At 44.7% G+C, this 17,841-nt stretch overlaps 1 protein-coding gene across 5 annotated transcripts in view; it reads right to left on the reverse strand.

The window, feature by feature from the left end:
• Window positions 1-17,841, reverse strand: part of GARNL3 (GTPase activating Rap/RanGAP domain like 3) — a 170,476-nt gene that overhangs the window by 48,552 nt on the left and 104,083 nt on the right. For all 5 annotated transcript variants that reach the window (XM_034929091.3, XM_034929089.3, XM_034929090.3 and 2 more), the window contains 8 exons: window positions 12,921-12,996; window positions 12,149-12,247; window positions 9,937-10,040; window positions 9,036-9,144; window positions 7,113-7,158; window positions 5,525-5,631; window positions 2,942-3,057; window positions 933-1,037 (listed from right to left, as the gene is read on the reverse strand). In XM_034929091.3, coding sequence (XP_034784982.1) covers window positions 933-1,037; window positions 2,942-3,057; window positions 5,525-5,631; window positions 7,113-7,158; window positions 9,036-9,144; window positions 9,937-10,040; window positions 12,149-12,247; window positions 12,921-12,996 — 762 coding nt within the window. The remainder of the gene's footprint in view (window positions 1-932; window positions 1,038-2,941; window positions 3,058-5,524; window positions 5,632-7,112; window positions 7,159-9,035; window positions 9,145-9,936; window positions 10,041-12,148; window positions 12,248-12,920; window positions 12,997-17,841) is intronic.

Genomic DNA, 17,841 nt, shown 5'->3' on the forward strand with positions numbered 1-17,841 from the left:
TTGTTAATCAATAATTGAAGTTAGCTGGACACAGTGAAGCCTTAATGACAATGTTGCAACCCAAATTATCCAAATGCATTTTATTATTTCAATGAATCAATATATCATTACTGTGATTTATAAACCATGAGCTTGAAAAAATGCAGATTCTCAGGTCCCTCCTCAAACTTGATGAATCAGAATCTCTGGGAATAAAGTCTGGGTATCTTTAAACAAGAACCAATGTTTGAGAACCTTGTAACTAAGCTTCCCTTGATTACATGGCTTTCCTCTCTCCACCTGCCTTGTCTAGCTTTCTACTTCTGGGCCAGAACCTTATTTGCAGCTGAGGGCACTCCTCCTTCTCCATGCTGTGATGTGTGATCAAGGCAGACAGCTGTGTCGCCTCCCGGAACTGAGAAATACCAGTGTCACATGCGAGTGGGGCAAAGGGAGTGATTTTCTCCAATGCCTGGAATAAGGGGGTGACTGGGCACCACCTAACTTGGTGGTGACTTGGATTGTTTCCAAGTCATAGGGTGGTAATTCAAGTCTTCTGTGAGTGCCACTGCCACTCTGTGCTCCCTCCTGCCAGTCATGGGTTTAAGGGGCATTTCCCAAATCGGCTCCTCACTCTTCAGAAAATTCCTAGGAGGCAGGCAAGAGGTCTGTGTTCTCTGGAAGAGGGGGGCCCAGAGCTGGGCCCTGTGGCTACTTGCCTTGAGGCAGTAGCATTCCTACCTCTGCAGAGTGTTGCTCTCTCAGTGATGCCTGCAGAGAACTGCACCTACTCGGTTCTCAAAAATCTCACTCGTGGTTGCCACAACAATCCTAACAGAAATTACAGAGCTCCTACAGCAGCAGGCAAACAAAGTCTTTGCACATGGGCCATCTGGTTAGGATGGAACTCAAAACTACATGTCTCGCAGAAAAGGTTTCAGAGGAAAACCCACCTGCCCTATTCTAACAAACTCCGCCTGGCGGGCCTCCTCTTTCTTCCGCGCTGACTTGGGTGACTCTGGTAAGACATCACTAAAAGATCGTCTATTAAGCATGTTCTAAAAAAGAAAAACAAGTTATGAATTCCACAAACAGTTGTTAAGTCTCATCTTTTGGCTTCTCATAGTGCACAAAACTATTTATCCAAATGGTCCTATTTCTACCTTCTGTTTCATTCACTCAATAAGCATTGATGGAGCACCTGCTGTGTACCAGGTCCATGGTAGATACTAGATTCAGAGTCACTAGGTGGAGAGCCAGCATTGCATGGGGGCTGAGGACACGGCTTTGAAATCAGCAGATCTGCAGCTGTATCACTTACTAACTTACTAACAGTGTGACCTGGGCCACCACATTGCACAGCTCTGGGATGCCAATCTTACACAGCAGCACCCCCTGGAACACAACAAACTGAATTCTATGAGAACAGTACCCCTAGAGCTGTGCAAATCTGCAGCCCTGTGGGTCGCCTTGAGCAAATTAGTTCATTTCCGAATCTCAGTGTCTTTGTGTGGTTAATACCTGTCTCCTAGGTGTGTTATGAGGTTTAAATGAGGCAATGCATGTAAGGTACTTCGCACAGTGCCTAGTGCATACTTAGTAATGTTAGTTCTCTTTAAAACTGTAGTCACTGAATGGGGTATGCTCATTCAATCAGCAAGTACCGACTGAGCACCTAGTCTTCTGCCAGATTTTGGGAATGTGATAGACATAGTCTCTATCCTTGTGGAGCACAGAGTCTACTGGGAAGACAGATTAAGCAACGACATGTTTAGCACATGTGATCACTGCTATGAAGGGGAAGTGTGGCAAGTACATGAAAACATTTAACAGGGGACCTGGCTTCAACTGGGGGGCTAGGGAAGCCTGGCTCAGGCAGTGATGCTTCAGCTGGGATATGATTACTTATCTTGAAGGACATCATTGCTCATCTTGGTACCCTCTCTGTGTCTTCCCTGACCTTACGGAATTGAGAGATTACCAATTAAGGTTTGCTCTTTAGGGTCCTGGGGTTAGCCTGGCCCAATCCCTGTGAGTGGTTGGGGTACACCGACCAGACAAGAGTCAAGGAGTGCCTATAAAATGGTGCTGGTCGGCCGGGCGCAGTGACTCATGACAGTAATCCCAGCACTTTGGGAGGCCAAGGCAGGTGGATCACCTGAAGTTGGGAGTTTGAGACCAGCCTGACTACCATGGAGAAACCCCGTCCCTACTAAAAATACAAAAAATTAGCCAGGTGCAGTGGTGTATGCCTATAACCCCAGCTACTTGGGAGGCTGAGGTAGGACAATTGCTTGAACCCAGGAGGTGGAGGTTGCAGTGAGCCGAGATCATGCCATTGCACTCCAGCCTGGGCAACAAGAGAGAAGCTCTGTCTCCAAAAAAAAAAAAAAAAAAAAAAAAAGAAAAGAGCACATGTGCACCTGAAGTGATAGAAAGGTGTTGGGTCTCATCAGTGTGGCTATGCCTCATGCCTACGAAGCGTCTGGGTCTTCAGTAAATGGGAATGCTTGTTTCAGTGCCTGAATATGGGGCTGGCCAATAAATCTCCAAAAAAAAGCACCCTATGCCTTTCTAAAAATCCCACCTTTGCCTGCCCATCAGCTCATGTGACTGGCAATGCTGAGTAGTATTACCAAGAACAGCCACCCCAAAAAAAGCACTCTTCAATGCTCCAGAGATTGCTGATTGATACCCAACCTCCCTGTCCCTGGTTTGCACCTTGATTTCCACAGGCCCTGGCTTTCTGGAAATCGCATTCCTGTGTATGGAAACCCAATGTCCTTCCTTCTTGTGTCACAATGAGAGACTGTCAGCCCACGGTGGCCACAGCACAGTCCTGACAGCAAGGATCAAGGCGCCTCCTACGCTTTTCTCACCAGGGCCTCATCGCTGAGTTGAGGACTTGTGTTCTCAACTCAGACCCCATAAGAAGGAAAGAAGACCATGGACCCAGAATTACCTTATGCAAATCTGGCATCAAATCCTGGTGTAAAGATCTAATCAACATATCCAGGGTACGCCGACGTTTCTGGGCAAATGTTGGGGTTTCCAAAGTGGCTTTTTCACCATTAATTACTAAAATAAATCAAGTTAAAAAGGGAATTACAAGATATCTCTTGACACACACACAAGAATTGAAACTATGCTTGTCTGTTCTTTTCTTTAGTTCTGTGAATCTGGGAATTTTTTTGTTTGAGGTTTTTTTTCTGCTTAGTACCTTGGAACAATCCATTTTAAAGCCTCGCTTCGGCTGAAAAGGAAAAGGTCAAGATTTTTGTTGAAATGCCATCTCCTGTAATCTCAGAGTTTTCAACCTCGCTGCTCAATCCACTTTGGAATTCTGAGACTCTCTGATCCGCCGGCTGCTACCTGTCCTCTCAGCGCACCAACCCCTCCTGGTCCTTCCTGGCCTCACACTCCATCTCCTCAACACACCCTATCCATCACCTTGAGCCTGCATTCTTCTGCTGTTTCTACTTTCAAATCTTCAACGTCAAATCAACCCAGCCCTTTGTTTCATTTCACCTCAAGTCTTTGACAACGCCGATGAAAGTCCGTCCGTTGACTGGCTCCACTTATAAGCCGGGTCCCTAGTGCTGCTGAGTGATCTCCAGTTGGTGGTTACAGGTCTTTAGTGGCCCCTTCCTTGCCACAGGCCCCCTACAGTGAATGCTGTCTTCCTGAGCCCCATGCTGCCAACACCCTTTCAGCTTCCAGTAGCTACACCCACTCTGTTGCTGACTCTGTTTCAGATCTGTTTCTTGCTCTCTGTCTGATCCTCTGGACTTGAACACATGAGACTTGGACAATTTCACATACAATTTCAGCTTTCTGGCTTGATTTGAAAACTCAGAGTATCTGGCAACCCTGGCCATGGTGCATGCTCTGAAAGGCCTCAGCTGGATGGAGTGAGCACATGCTCTCAAGTGTGTCACAGCTCCCAGCACTCCTGACTGTCCTCCACTCAGCCCGCCTCACTTGCTCATGCTCCCTGCCTGGCTCTCCAGGCATCTGAGTTTGGGACCTTGTTGTAGCATTTGAAATAATGAGTATAAATACTGGAAAGGGAGAGACAAAATCATCATCTGTTGCACATGGTTTGCAGTGTCTGCTGCCTCTAATGTGTCGAGGGAGACATCACCCATGGACCCTGGTATAGGTTGGAGTATGGGAGGTAACAATGCTGGTGGTCCAGCTGGGAAGAGAGGCAGCCCAGCTGGAAAGCAGAGGGAGCCTCAGCAAAGGTGTCTTTCATGTCTCTGTTCTCCAGGACAAAGTTGTGGAATCATGCCAAGGTCTCTGAAAGGGAAGGGAGGGGTTTCCTATGGAAGAGAGGCTACCAAACAGCCTGGCCAGGACTTGGATGTTTCTGGTGACTAGAACTGACACTCATGCTTGGCACTGTTTCTGTGCAGGAGAAGTCATGTTTGGCACTGTGAAGGAGTGACTGGGGAGACAGGAAGACAGAGGAGAAACAACATGTGCCTGTCCCTTGCCCTGGCCTGAGGGACTGGCTTGGGCCAGTACTGGAGTAGGATTAAGATTGGAGGTTGGGTAACACTTGTCCACGTAGGACTCAGTGAGGCTTTGGGCTCAGTCAATGCTTCCTTGAGGCCAGGTGGCCAGGATGGACAGAGAGAAGAGAGGGGCATTCTAGATGTCTCAGAGCTGCACGGCAACAGTGACAGACTTAGGCAAAGACTGTAGTGGGGAGGAGTTGCAGGTGGGGACAGGAGGCAGCCAGCAAAGCAGCTGCAATGCCCAGCATACCTGGCAGGAGGCCGGAAAACAGTATCTTCATGGAGGGCACAGACCAAGCAGCCCTGCCAGGGCGTGCGGCTAGCAAGCTGCAGCAGATGAACCCGAGTAACTTCTTTCTGATCAATGACACAGTCCCACCATGGGACTACCAGAAATAATTCCCAGGGGTGCCCTGAGGAGGGATGCGCAGAGCTCTTGTGCTTTAAGAGATGTGGCCTCAGAGTCGGGTATTTGGGTATTACCAGTAGAGTGAAAATATGTGCTCACCAGCAAGTGATGCCTGGCAGTCACGGTCTACACACATTATGTTCTCATTCTGTCTTTCTCTTTCCCACACATGTGCATGGGTGCACATATACACTCACGCAAGTGTGCACACACATTCCCCAACAACTCTCCCTATCCCTAAGCATATACCCACAACCACTCTGTCCCCCACCTACATCCCACTCTCTGACAGATACAGATACATATACAAGCAGAGATTCAGCAATGGCTCTATCAGAACACAGGGCAGAAAGGCAAATTTGAGGCCCGAGGGTCCTTAGTGGGTGAGTGTAGAGAAGCTTCAAGGCAGGTGACAGGATGGAAGGTGGGGATGAAAACATAGGAGAAAACGTGCACAACATGACCAGAATACTAAACACATGTTGTGCAAAGAATTAACGGAACATGGAATGCTTAAACAATGACATTTCCTTAAACAGCATTCTGGGAGAATCTGAAGAAATGTATTCTGACATAGAACAACTTGCAAAATTGTTTCAAAACAGAAACTTACATTTCACTAGCAAAAAGTCCCTGAATTCCTGGTGGTCTGTAAACACTGGTGGAGTTGGCAAGGGAGGGCCAAAGAGTGGTACGCTCTCTTCTGAAAATATTTTCAGCCTAAGTAGAGAATATTGCAGAATTAATATTAGCACTTGATATGGTTTGGCTGTGTCCCCACCCAAATCTCCACTTGAATTGTATCTCCCAGAATTCCCACATGCCATGGGTGGGACCCAGGGGGAGGTAACTGAATCATGGGGGCCAGCCTTTCCCGTGCTATTCTCGTGATAGTGAATAAGTCTCATGAGATCTGATAGGCTTATCAGGGGTTTCTGCTTTTGTTTCCTCCTCATTTTCTCTTGCCGCCACCATGTAAGACATGACTTTTGCCTCCCACCATAATTCTGAGGCCTCCCTAGCCATGTGGAACCATAAGTACAATTAAACCTCTTTTTTTTTTTTTGAGACGGAGTCTCGCTCTGTCACCCAGGCTAGAGTGCAGTGGTGCAATCTCGGCTCACTGCAAGCTCCGCCTCCCGGGTTCACACCATTCTCCTGCCTCAGCCTCCCAAGTAGCTGGGACTACAGGCACCTGCCACCACGCCCGGCTAATTTTTTGTATTTTTAGTACAGACGGGGTTTCATCGTGTTAGCCAGGATGGTCTCGATCTCCTGACCTCGTGATCCGCCCGCCTCAGCCTTCCAAAGTGCTGGGATTACAGGCATGAGCCACCATGCCAGGCCCAATTAAACCTCTTTTTCTTCCCAGTCTTGGGTATGTCTTTATTAGCAGTATGAAAATGAACTAATACACCACTATTCTGTCCTTCCATTTATCCAGCTGCATATGGGATGTGTCAGGAATATTTGCTCCATGCCAGGAGTGCCTTCTCTGGTCTGCCAGGGCCGAGGCCACTACCTCGCTTTCCCCTCCAGCTTAGTCAATGTGCTTTGAGGATAGAGACCAGGTCTTCCTGAATCCTTCATGGTCCAACCCATCAAGCCAGGTACCCAGGAAGAAGAGCAATGGCCATAACTGAGCACCTGCTGCATACCAGGCAGCATACTTGGTATTTTATGATACAGTATTGCCTCTGATTGTCACTACACCTGCCAGGGTAGTGTCATTACCTTCACTCTACACAGAAGGCCTGAGGCTCCAAGAAGACAAAACATTTTTTTCAAAGCCTCAAATAAATGATAGAACTGGGATTCGAACTCAAATCTATTTGGCTCAAAGTTCAGGTTCTTTTTACAACATAATACCTTTTAACAGATTAATATTTGAGAACAGAAAGATAAGCAAGCAAGAATGTAGACTAGGAAAGGATGAAGATCAAATATATCAAACCTGTTCCCATGGTAAAGTACAATAAAATATCAAACTAACCCTGACCCCTAGGTCTCCTTCATGGAACAACACTGGATGGAGTAAATGTTTCCTGAAGAGATGGTGGCCTTGAAGAAAGTTTTGTAAGGTGCGGGCACTCATATTAAATCAATCAAGAAATATGTATATCAAGAGTCTTGTAAAAATCAATGCTAAATTAACAAGCATGAGGATTAGGACAAGCAATCGAGACAAAGTCATTACCTACCTGTAATTGTCATTTTGTTGATTGTATCTCACTAAGGCAAAAATATCTGTGGTGATGGTTAAGGGAACTAATCACAACACTGATGCTCACGACTGACAGCTTGCGCTCTGAAAATCCCTTGTGCAGAGTCATTCTCGACCAGCGCTTCTGTGCTTAGGGCACCTATCACTCTTAGGTTGGGACAGAACCCATACTTCTTTCCAAGAGACAGCCCAGGGAGACTTATGTGAGGGCACCATGAGTAGGTTCAATGTTTGTATGTGCATCCTTTGGGGAAAAGGTTTAAATCTCCAAAGCTGTCAGAAAAGCAATAGAAATATAGCTATTAAACAACTAAGCAGTCAGCAAAGCAAAAAGAGCAGTTCCCTTGCCTGGAAGTACAAACAAGATCCCAATAGGAAATTAGTAATACATTTCATCTCACACATTTGGAAAGGGAAAGCAATTTAAATGTTTCCGCTGTATACCTTCCCTTTCTCTCCTTTTGGGTTTGGTAGACAAAACAAAACAAGCCTGTTGTAGCTGGTGGCAGATTCTGAGCAGAATCTACTTGGCTTGTGCTGGGGTTTGCAGAGTCTACAATAGTAGGAAAGAATCCATCCAGCTTCTTCCTTTCTCCCACTCTTCTCCCTCCCCTTCCACCTCCACCCACCATCTCCCAACCCCTGCTTTCCTTGGCTAGGGCTATGGAGCCATCAATTCCTTACTGTCTCCATTTCTAGGCTCCCTGGAATGAATCTGCCTTAATGATCTGCTTGCCCCTTTTCAGGAACAAATGTGCCAAGCCCCAAATCTAAAACGTATAACTCAGGGAAATTCTAAAAAATAATGACTACCTCTCAATCACCTGAACAGTCACCTCACCACTGCTTCTACTGTGAATTTGGAGAAGTTTTCTGTTATACAAGAAGAACCACCTCTAGAAAGGGGAAATATTAGTCCTAAATCCCAGGGGACAGGGGCAGATATTGCTCAGAAAGCAGGGATGAAAAGGGAAGAAAATTCTAATGAAGGTGCAAGTGCATATTGTGTGCTTCCCTACCCTCATGGAAGAAAGTTTGGAAACTGTTAACTTTTAAACACTTACTTCCATCCTCTATTTTTATGTCACAAGGAACAAGTCCAAGTCTCCAGATGCAATGAGTCACCGTGGGCCTGTCTCCAAACATGTTTACTTGGAGCCTCCAGGGAAATGAGTAACTCGACTAGAATTTATTCTGAAAATGCTGATTTGTTGCCTTTTGCTTATTATGTATAACCAGTAGAGCCACCAACTTTGGGTTTTGCTGTCATGGTCTGGGACCCAGAGCAACAGGGCCACAACTGAGTGTCTGCTGGGCGGGTCAAGCTCATGCCCCATGCCTGTCTGGCAGAGCTGAGCTCAGACACTGCAGAAGCTTCAGCCCCACTGCTGGACTTTGCCAGCAATATGAGCTGAACAGGGATTAGGGGAATCAGATAAAAATACTATTAATTCTATCATTTCTCAAATTTCAAGACATGGTAATACAACAGCTATTACCAGGGCTTAAATCAACAAGAAAAATTATTTTGGCCTTTTATCTTAACTTGCAAGTTTTTATGCCTAAAGCAAATTTCTCAGAGAATTCACTACCTATAATTCTTCTAAATCATTTATGACTGAAGGATAGCAGGAAGTTTTCCTCATTTTGTAGACTACCTGAGAAAAGAGACCATATTTCAGGAGTCAAGAATTCTCTGAGAATTAATCCATCTACTACTGAAATGGAAGGAGAGAGGAAGGGGGAACTATACACAATGCTTAGGAAAAATTCCCCAAAAATGGGTCTAAAGCTAGCATTACAAAACAAGTCCATGACAAGATTTGGTTTAAGGGTCATGGAAGTCCAGTGAGGCTGAACCACAGCTTGCCACACGAGCATTTACAAAGGCCCAGGATACGTGTAAAGTGGGAGCGGATCATGGAAGGCTTAAAGGCAGGAGAAGATTCCTCTCCTTCTTGGAACACAATGGTGACGATATCGTTTCCAATGTGGCGTTTCCTTTCCACCTGTAGTGAGCATAAATAACATCACTGAGAAAGACTCTCAAACATGGCACATTCACAGAGTTAAAAAACCATAACCCAATATAACAAACCACAGCCACTATGACAGAGACCTGAACTTCAGACATCTTTGACTTCAGGCTTCCCATGTTTTGCCAGCCTAGGCCCTTGCTCACCAACCCATCTCCTCTGCTCCTGTCTCAGTGGCCAAGCTCTGGGGTGGGTGAGGAGTATCTTAGATAGAGGTTTTTTCCCAGCCTGGTACAGCCCATGTAGATACTCAGTGTTAACTTCCTGCAGTGACCTGAAAACAATACTTGTCAACCATCACACAGGACCACTTATGATATGTCCTGGAGAGTCTCATTTTGACAAGACAAGGCACACTGAGAGAAGGCACAGAGAAAAGGTAACACCTATACAAAATAGTCTCCCAAGAGTCCATGTTGGATAGAAGAATGTTTGAATCAAATATATTAAAAAAAAAGAGAGAGACAAAAAAGAGTCTATGAAACCACACTCACACACATACAAATACCTATACATGTTTACACATACACACGCACGCACATTATTATCTCTGACCCCTTATTTCTCTAAGGTGACAGCACCAGTGAGAACAGCTCTTCCTAAGATTTGTTGAAAGTTCCAATACAGACCGCCAAAAGCATCCCTAAATTGGTGGCCGCAGCTCAGCTCATATGTTAACCGGCATAGCCCCTAATTCTATGGAATCATAATGGTGCCCTCTCCACATTCACATCACCATTTGATGGTTTGTATGTTCACATGTACCTGCTGCTTGTTCTCTTTGGAATATGGCAACATGGTGGAAACATGAAACATGATCTCATGCCCTTGGTACACAGTATAAACTGAATGTATCCCTGTGGTATCATCTGCAAAATATAAATATGCATTCAGTGAGCACAGAGAATTCGAGCCAAAAGGAAAGCATTTTCATTTGCAGACTAGGGAAATACTGTACACAGGACATTCTCAAAGATATTTGGATTATCCACCTGCATGGAAGCAACAACCCTCCACTTGATGCAACCCCCCACATGGAAAGGCCTCTTCCTCTCTCCCTAAGCTCACTTGCTGTCCGATTCATGCCTTGCCTCAGAATGGAGGAGGTCATAAGAAGTCCAGGCTAAAGAGGAGAGTATTGAGCTTCCTTGCCTTGCAGTTGCTGTGGGAGGTACGGGATGAAATTAACACAAGATGACACAAACAATTATGTCCATAAGCCAAAAGGAAGTGGTATTTGTGACAGAATTGTTTGTGATTAAAAGCAAAGGCTTTACAATGAGGCCGACTGGGATTCAATTTGTCATTGGCTATGTGGCTTTTGACAAGTTACCTCACTTCTCTCTGAGCCTCAGTTCCTTAATTTGAAAATGAGGATAAAAGTCGTATCTAACTCCTAGGGATATTGGGGAGACTCAATGAGATTATATTTGCAAAGTGCTTAGCAGAATGCCTGGCTGTATCAAGGGCTCAGTGGATGGTTGTTATGACCATATTGGAGACGCTGAGGGTTGGCAGTGGGGGTATGAGAGGCAGGCATTGAAGAATTCACCTTGTGCACTCTATGTGTGTTTGAGTGAAGCTGGAACCTGACAACTGGGGCCCAATCCCCTATCCCTGCATCTGTCAGTTAGGGCACACTTAGCTCTCCCGAATTCAGAATCCGTGATGCCATGGCAGGCTGATGGGAAGATGAGGCTCCCAGAGGGTAAGGAGACCTGCACTCGAAGCCTATCACTATTAGGCCAAAAGGGCCTCACACCCGCTGCCTGACTTACCTCAAGGACTGACTGTGAAGATCAAATAAAGCAAAAAAACAGAAACAAAGGGAAAAGCTAGCAATGCTACACAAAAATGAGATGGTGAAAGAACTTCCAACCCTAAGCTTGTAATCTTACCTACCTTCCCCACTCAGGCACCCATCCTCAAAATGCTTCCTTTCAGGTGTTTCCAATCTCACTGCTGGTGCCAACCCCACCCAGCTACCCAGGGCAGAAACCCTGAAGTGTCTTCAAGTACTGTCTCCTCTTTCATCCTCCACTTGCCAATTCTACCATGAAAATGGCTCTTGAATTAGTTCCCCTGTCTCCCTTCTGACCTATGGCCCTCTCCCAAGGCAACCCTATCTCTTGTTTGGACTGTTGCCACAGCCTCTGAGAGCAGGCTTCTCCTCTGCCTCCCCTGTCTGCTCAAAGGTACAGATCTAATCTCACCACTCCCCTACTTGAAACCCCTTAATGACAGAGAATAAAATGCAGACTTATTAATATAACCTCAAAACTCCCTTCAGGGTCATGCCCCCTCTCCTACTCCAGGCCACATTGCATCATTCTCAGTGCCTCGTTCCCTCCAGCCATAAACAAATTCTCTTAGTTTCTAGAACACAACATGTTCTTTTCTGCCGCAAGGTCTTCATGGATGTTCTCTCTGCTTGGAATTCTCTTCTCCCCTCGAGACCCTCCAATTATTCCGACTCACCCCTCCCTCTGGCCTCAAAAAAGCTCAGAGAAGCCTTCCCTAATCCCCCAGATTAGGCAAAATGCCCCATAGCACTCTGTACTTTTTCTTCTCAGTTGCCTTCTGTACTTAGTGCTAAACCATTTGATAATTATCTGCATAACATCTGCTGGATGTCCCCTGGACTGCAGGCTCCTAGAAAGGAGGACCCCATGTTGGTTTATCCACTTCTATATCCCCAGAGAACTGGCACACAGATGGTGCTGAGCAGTAATATTCATGGGCAGACCAGGACTTCTGACACTGTCCAGGGCTGTGAGGGCTGATTTAGTTTTACGAAGCTCAATGGAAATGCCAAACAGGTCCATGACTCTATGCTGAACAGGGTGTGGAGCTCACCTCCCTCCAGTCTTCTCTCATCCATCCCTTCCCCCTTCTCTGGTATAAGTTCAGACACGGGTCAGGCTGACTTACAAAAGTTATACAAATTACAACAGAACAGATCAAGAGGCAGGCTTACTTTTGGTATCCAGACCGCCACGGTAGCCCGTCCAGCCCTTTAGAGTGATTGTGTCACCCAGAAGATTTAAAAATTTTTGAAAAGGTTCGCTTCCAATTTCTGCAGGAAGAAGTAGAGTATGAGGAAAGTATGGGCATCAACAAGTCCTCATTTTCTAACTATGGACCAGAATCGCTGGAAAATTAACCGGGCTCTGCCGATTCATGCATGGTAAACAGCATGGGTAAGTCACATTTCCTTCTTCTTGAGGACCATGAGGAAGCCCCACAATTCCCAGGACTCCAAGGAAAGGAAAACTGCAGAAACAGATGAACCCAGCTTACTACTGCCAGCCTGGGACCACAGGTGTTTACTATCGCAAAACAAAAATGTTATTACTGCTTGCGTTCAGAATAAGCAGGTATTTAACACGAAAAGTGCTAAATATTAGGAAGATGACGCCATCTTATAATTCTTCCTCTCATAAAAATCACAGAAAAATCTTCCACTGCTCTTGGGACTGTGTAGAACCAAATTCTCCAAATCCCATGTGCTCTTCTGTCTCTCCAGTGCCCGGAACAGTGACTGGGTACAAACGAGGTGATCAATAAATATTTGCCAAATGAATGAAACTGGGCAACAACTGCCCTACAAAATTCACGCTGAAGTTGTGTAAAACTATCTCCTCATATTAAAGACTCCAACTCAACAGACAAGTTAAGCTCCAACTGGCAAGAATGCAACAAGGCAGGACAGGGTCTCTGGCAGCAGAGAGCGGGAGGAGATCACTCACCATTGCTGAACATCTCATCATCAGTGAGCTGCCCATCTTTGGCAAAAAGAACCCCAAACTTGAAATTCACAGAGCCCTTAGGATAATAACAAAAGGTGTTACAGTTAATTTGATCATCACAGCGTATATAGTTTTGAGATGGGCTGTTCGTGACTTAGCACAATGGCAGTCACCAGGATGGACAGTCAGGGGATCCCTTCCTCCCATCCATCCGGGTTATTGACCAATGTTAACAACAATCATTCCTTCATTTTTATAGGTATTTATAGCTTACAGATGAGACTGTATGCTTTTATGAATTCGTTCATTTGTAATTTCATTACTAATGGCATCTCTAGGATACCAGTTCTGTTCTGTGGCAAAACAGGGTTCCAACAAATGGCCACAGGAACTCATAGGCCTGGCACCATCTTCCAATCAACCCATGAGCAACAGTCCAAATCCCAGTCAGCGAAGAAGAGTTCGTTGTAATTCAAAGCTTAACATAATCTCAGGCTGATATATTGTGGACTCTTTTAGACACAGAAATGAAAATTATAGGCAATTTATACTAAAAGCTCATTTTCCCCAATTCCTAAAGATATTCAATCTGAAGAAGTCACAAAACAGATGTGAAAAAAAAAAAAAAAAAAAAGCAAGCCCAAGCCAAGCAAGCAGTAGCTGGTACAAATGTGCAATCTACCATCTCCAACTTTAAACCGAATTAATTCTGATCTGGTGGAAATGATAAATAGCAGCTTCCACAGGGAAGGGAGGAAGACAGAGGAACAGGGGCAGGGAGGCGTAAACAGGGACTCAATCATATTTTTAATGCTTTTCTTCCTTAAATTGGGTAGTGGTTTTTTTTTTCTTTCTTTTTTTGAGACAGAGTCTTACTCTGTCACCCAGGCTGGAGTGCAGTGGCGTGATCTCAGCTCACTGCAACCTCCACCTCCCTGGTTCAAGCAATTCCCCTGCCTCAGCCTCCTGAGTAGCTGGGATTACAAGCATATGCCACCATGCCTGGCTAATTTTTTTTGTATTTTTAGTAGAGATGGGGTTTCACCATGTTGGCCAGACTGGTCTCGAACTCCTGACCTCAGGCAATCCACCTGCCTCAGCCTCCCAAAGTGCTGGGATTACAGGCGTGAGCCACCATGCCCGGCCGGTAGTGGTTTTGTAGGTCTTCATTATGTTATTCCCTATACTTTTTTTTGTATACCTGAAGTATTTCATAATAAACACAAAATCAAATGTTGGAAGAGAATCGACCTCTACAAGGTTGGTTGACCCACCACTAGATGAAGAAATTCTTGGTGGTCAATTAAGGGTAGACAAGGGACAAAGATATTTAAAGCACACTGGCCAATGGGTCAGAGGCAGGAAGTCAAGGCGATTGCCAGGATTCAGGATAGCTGGATCTGAGAGTATTAAAAATCTGAAAATCCAAGTTCTAAGGCTGTGCATCCGAACATTTTTCTGTCCCCAACACACCTGAGATGCACACTCATCACTAACAGTGGTTTTCTATACAGGAAGAGAGAGGACACTCCCAAACTGACCCCTCCACCTGGAACTCTTCCACAGTTCCGGGGATGACTGGCTCTCTCCCATCACGTAGGTTTCAGCTCAAGTGTCAATTTCCAGAGTGGCCTTTCCTGATCTCCCCATATAAAGCCACCCTCCTTCCTGCTATTATTCTCCATCAGAGAACCTTGTTTATTCTCCTCGAAGCACTATTTACACTCTGTAAATCTTTTATTGAACTTGCGTATCTGTTTCTACCACTAGAACCTGAGTCCTGTGCAGGAGAAATCATACACTGTTTTCTTTCCATTGAATCCCCAGTGTTGACCATAGTACATTGGAAAAGATTAATAAATATTCATGACATAAGTGACTGTATGCATAATAAATGAGAAAAGAAACTTTGTCAGAAACAACTTATTTTTCATACGATGTCTCCAAATGATCACTGCTTCCTTACAAACTAGCATTTGATAAATTTCTTAGAATGTTTCCAGGGACCTCTATTCACTTTAGGGTTTTATGGTTTATAACTTTTCTTTCTCTGTTTTCGAAGTGATGACAGTAAGCACATGTCTCAAGGGTCCCTTAAAAAGCACCTACAGTAATTTGGGGTCTGACATATGATCCTCTTAGAATAATAGTGCAGGAACTATACAGTAGTGGTTCTCAAACTTGACTAGGCATCAGAATCACCTGAAGGGCTTGTTAAACTAAAGATTGCTGGGTTCCACCCCAGGAGTTTTCAATTCAGCAGGTTTGGGATAGGGCCTGATAATTTGCATTTCTAACAAGTTCCGAGGTGATGCTGATACTGCTGGCCTAGGGCCCCCACTTTGAGAACCACTAGACTAAAGAAAAAACCAAGAGGCTGTCAGGAGGCCCAGGATCGGGTCCAGCTGAGCTGATAGCTAGCAAGAAGGACTAGGTCAATGACCATAACTCTGAGCCATAAACTGACAGCCTGCTAAAACCAGAAAGGACCCTATAGTCCACTGAGTCCATGCTTTTATTTTAAGACAGGACAGGGAAGCTCAGGGAAGACAGGGACTTGCGCATGGCTGGAACTAAGTGAACGTAGGACCGGAGCTGGAACTTGGGTCTTCTGACTTTTGATCCAGCATTCTTTCCAATATCATGGCATAATCTTCTCTGAAAAGTTTCAAGTGAAACTGAGATGTACAAGCAGAGATGGGGCCTACTACCACCTGATCACTGGCCAATGCTTTTAAAAGGTTTTATAGGATTGCTCTGAGACTGGCACCATGCTACCATACCCCTGCTGAGGACCTCTTCTGCTTCAGGTGGAGACTCCAGAAAGACTGGTTTTGCAAGGTCCTGTCAAGTCTTCATCACAAGTTATTAGGGTCAGACAAGAGCAAAGTCTGTAAAGCAGCAAGGGTTGCATGATGGGGGTCTTTTAAGTACCTGTGCACCCAAGGGTGTAGGATCTTCAAGGTAGGGAGATCATGTGTCCAAGTTTGCCAAGACAGCCCTAGCTTATATCTGTTTTATCTGTTGTCCTGATGTTATTAGTAATTACTCTCAAAGGGTCCCAGTTTAAATGATAAATTATATGAAATCCTCCTGTTTCAGGTGGAGATTCCAGAAAGACTGGAAGTACTTGTTAAGTACTTGAACCTACTTATACAGCCTCATTTAGGTAATATGGTGTCCAGGACTTCCCAAATTATGTCCATGACTAACAGTTTTCACCTATCTCCAGAAATCAAGGTATGGCTCATTATAATGAGGTATTTCATATTTTAGGAGGGGATAGTTTGATCTGGTGCAAGTGGACTGTCACAGATAATATTTTAACCAGCCATTCAGAGCTCTCAAGGTCTCAAGGCCAGACCTGGGTCCCTGGAGGGAGGTGCTGCTGGAGGGAATTCACAGGTACTGGTTTTCTCAGGATGTAAGTCTTGCTCAGACATTCAACATACAGATAAGGTCACATCTGTCATTCCTGCTTGGATGGAATTTAAATTTTCTAAGTTCTAAATTTTACAAGACAAAACTCAACCTGATTACAAACCAACAGGCAGTCACATTCTTGGAAATCAGTAGTATGCTATGAATTATAGTTCTTCTGAGAAAAACAAACTATGGGGGGAAACTAAAGTCCCAATGATTCCAGAAGAATTTTTTGGACCTGAGAAATGATGGCCTTATTCAAAATGAGACACCCCTGGTTCCTTGTTACTCTTGTTTAGGCAACGCCTCCATATTTCTAGGGTTCCACAGGTTCCTACACATCTTTCCTCTCTCCATGTGTAGTACAGCTTGGGATGCCATGTTCTCTTGTGGGGGTGCCTCTCTATGCAGCAAACAAAACATGGGTTTCAGGACACTGACATCATTTTACCAAAGTGCTAACCTTTCGGGAGCCTCACTAGTATTCTTTATTGGATTACCTGCCCATCTTTGCAGCTAATAGTTTACCACTAGAATAGGCTGGAATTGGGATAAATGCTCCCAATTTATCCCAGTTGAGAAGCAGCAGGATTAAATAGAGTGCCTCGCCACACAGCTCTCAGAGAAGCTCTGGAGGATCATGGCCATTGTTCACACTCCAAGATGTCATGACAAGTGACTAGTGTTGTCTCAAGCTAATATCCCCCTAATAAGGAAATAAAATTGAAAAATAAAGAGATCAGCAACTTATTTTTCACAACTTGGGAGTTTCAAAAAAAGCAGAGGAGGATGCAATGAACAGTGAACAGGCGTTCTTTCAGGGTCCAGCCCCTGAAAAAGTGGTGAAGTCGGGGCAGGGGAAGTAAGTGTTCACATTTCCCGTCAGTGCATTCTCTCTATTGTTTGTTTGTTACAACAGGCATGTGCATGCACTCAGTGGGTGCTCAATAAATATCTGTGGATTAATGAACAGAGTAATTTTGAGATATAAAAGCTATATATAATCCTAATTTTATATAAAATGTAACAAACATATATACCAAAATGTTAATAGCTGTCGTCTTTGTGACTGCAGGTGATTTTTTCCTTTTATCTTTTGTGTATTTCTTTTTCAAATTTTTACCAGAAATGTGATTTTTTTACTTTTTGCCTTTTACAAATTACACGTGAAGTCCATAAATTCTCCTGCAACAAGCATGAATCTAAGATGTACAAAATACGGATAAAAATGTAGTCAGGCATGGTGGTATGAGCCTGAAGTTCCAGCTACTCAGGAGGCTGAGCCGGGAGGATCACGTGAACCCAGGAGTTGGAAGTCAGCGTGGGCAATATAGCGAGACCCTCTCTTAAAAAATAAAAAAAGCAAGCATCTCCCTTTGCCTGCTCTCTGCTGCATCCCACCCCAGTTCCACTGTCCTGCCAAAAGTAACTCCCGCCAACAATTTGGGGTGCATCCTTTCAGCCCCTTCTTTGTATTTACATCCACATGTTCAAGAAT

The sequence above is a fragment of the Pan paniscus genome, chromosome 11 (assembly GCF_029289425.2).
Source record: "Pan paniscus chromosome 11, NHGRI_mPanPan1-v2.0_pri, whole genome shotgun sequence".
Lineage (NCBI taxonomy): Eukaryota > Metazoa > Chordata > Mammalia > Primates > Hominidae > Pan > Pan paniscus.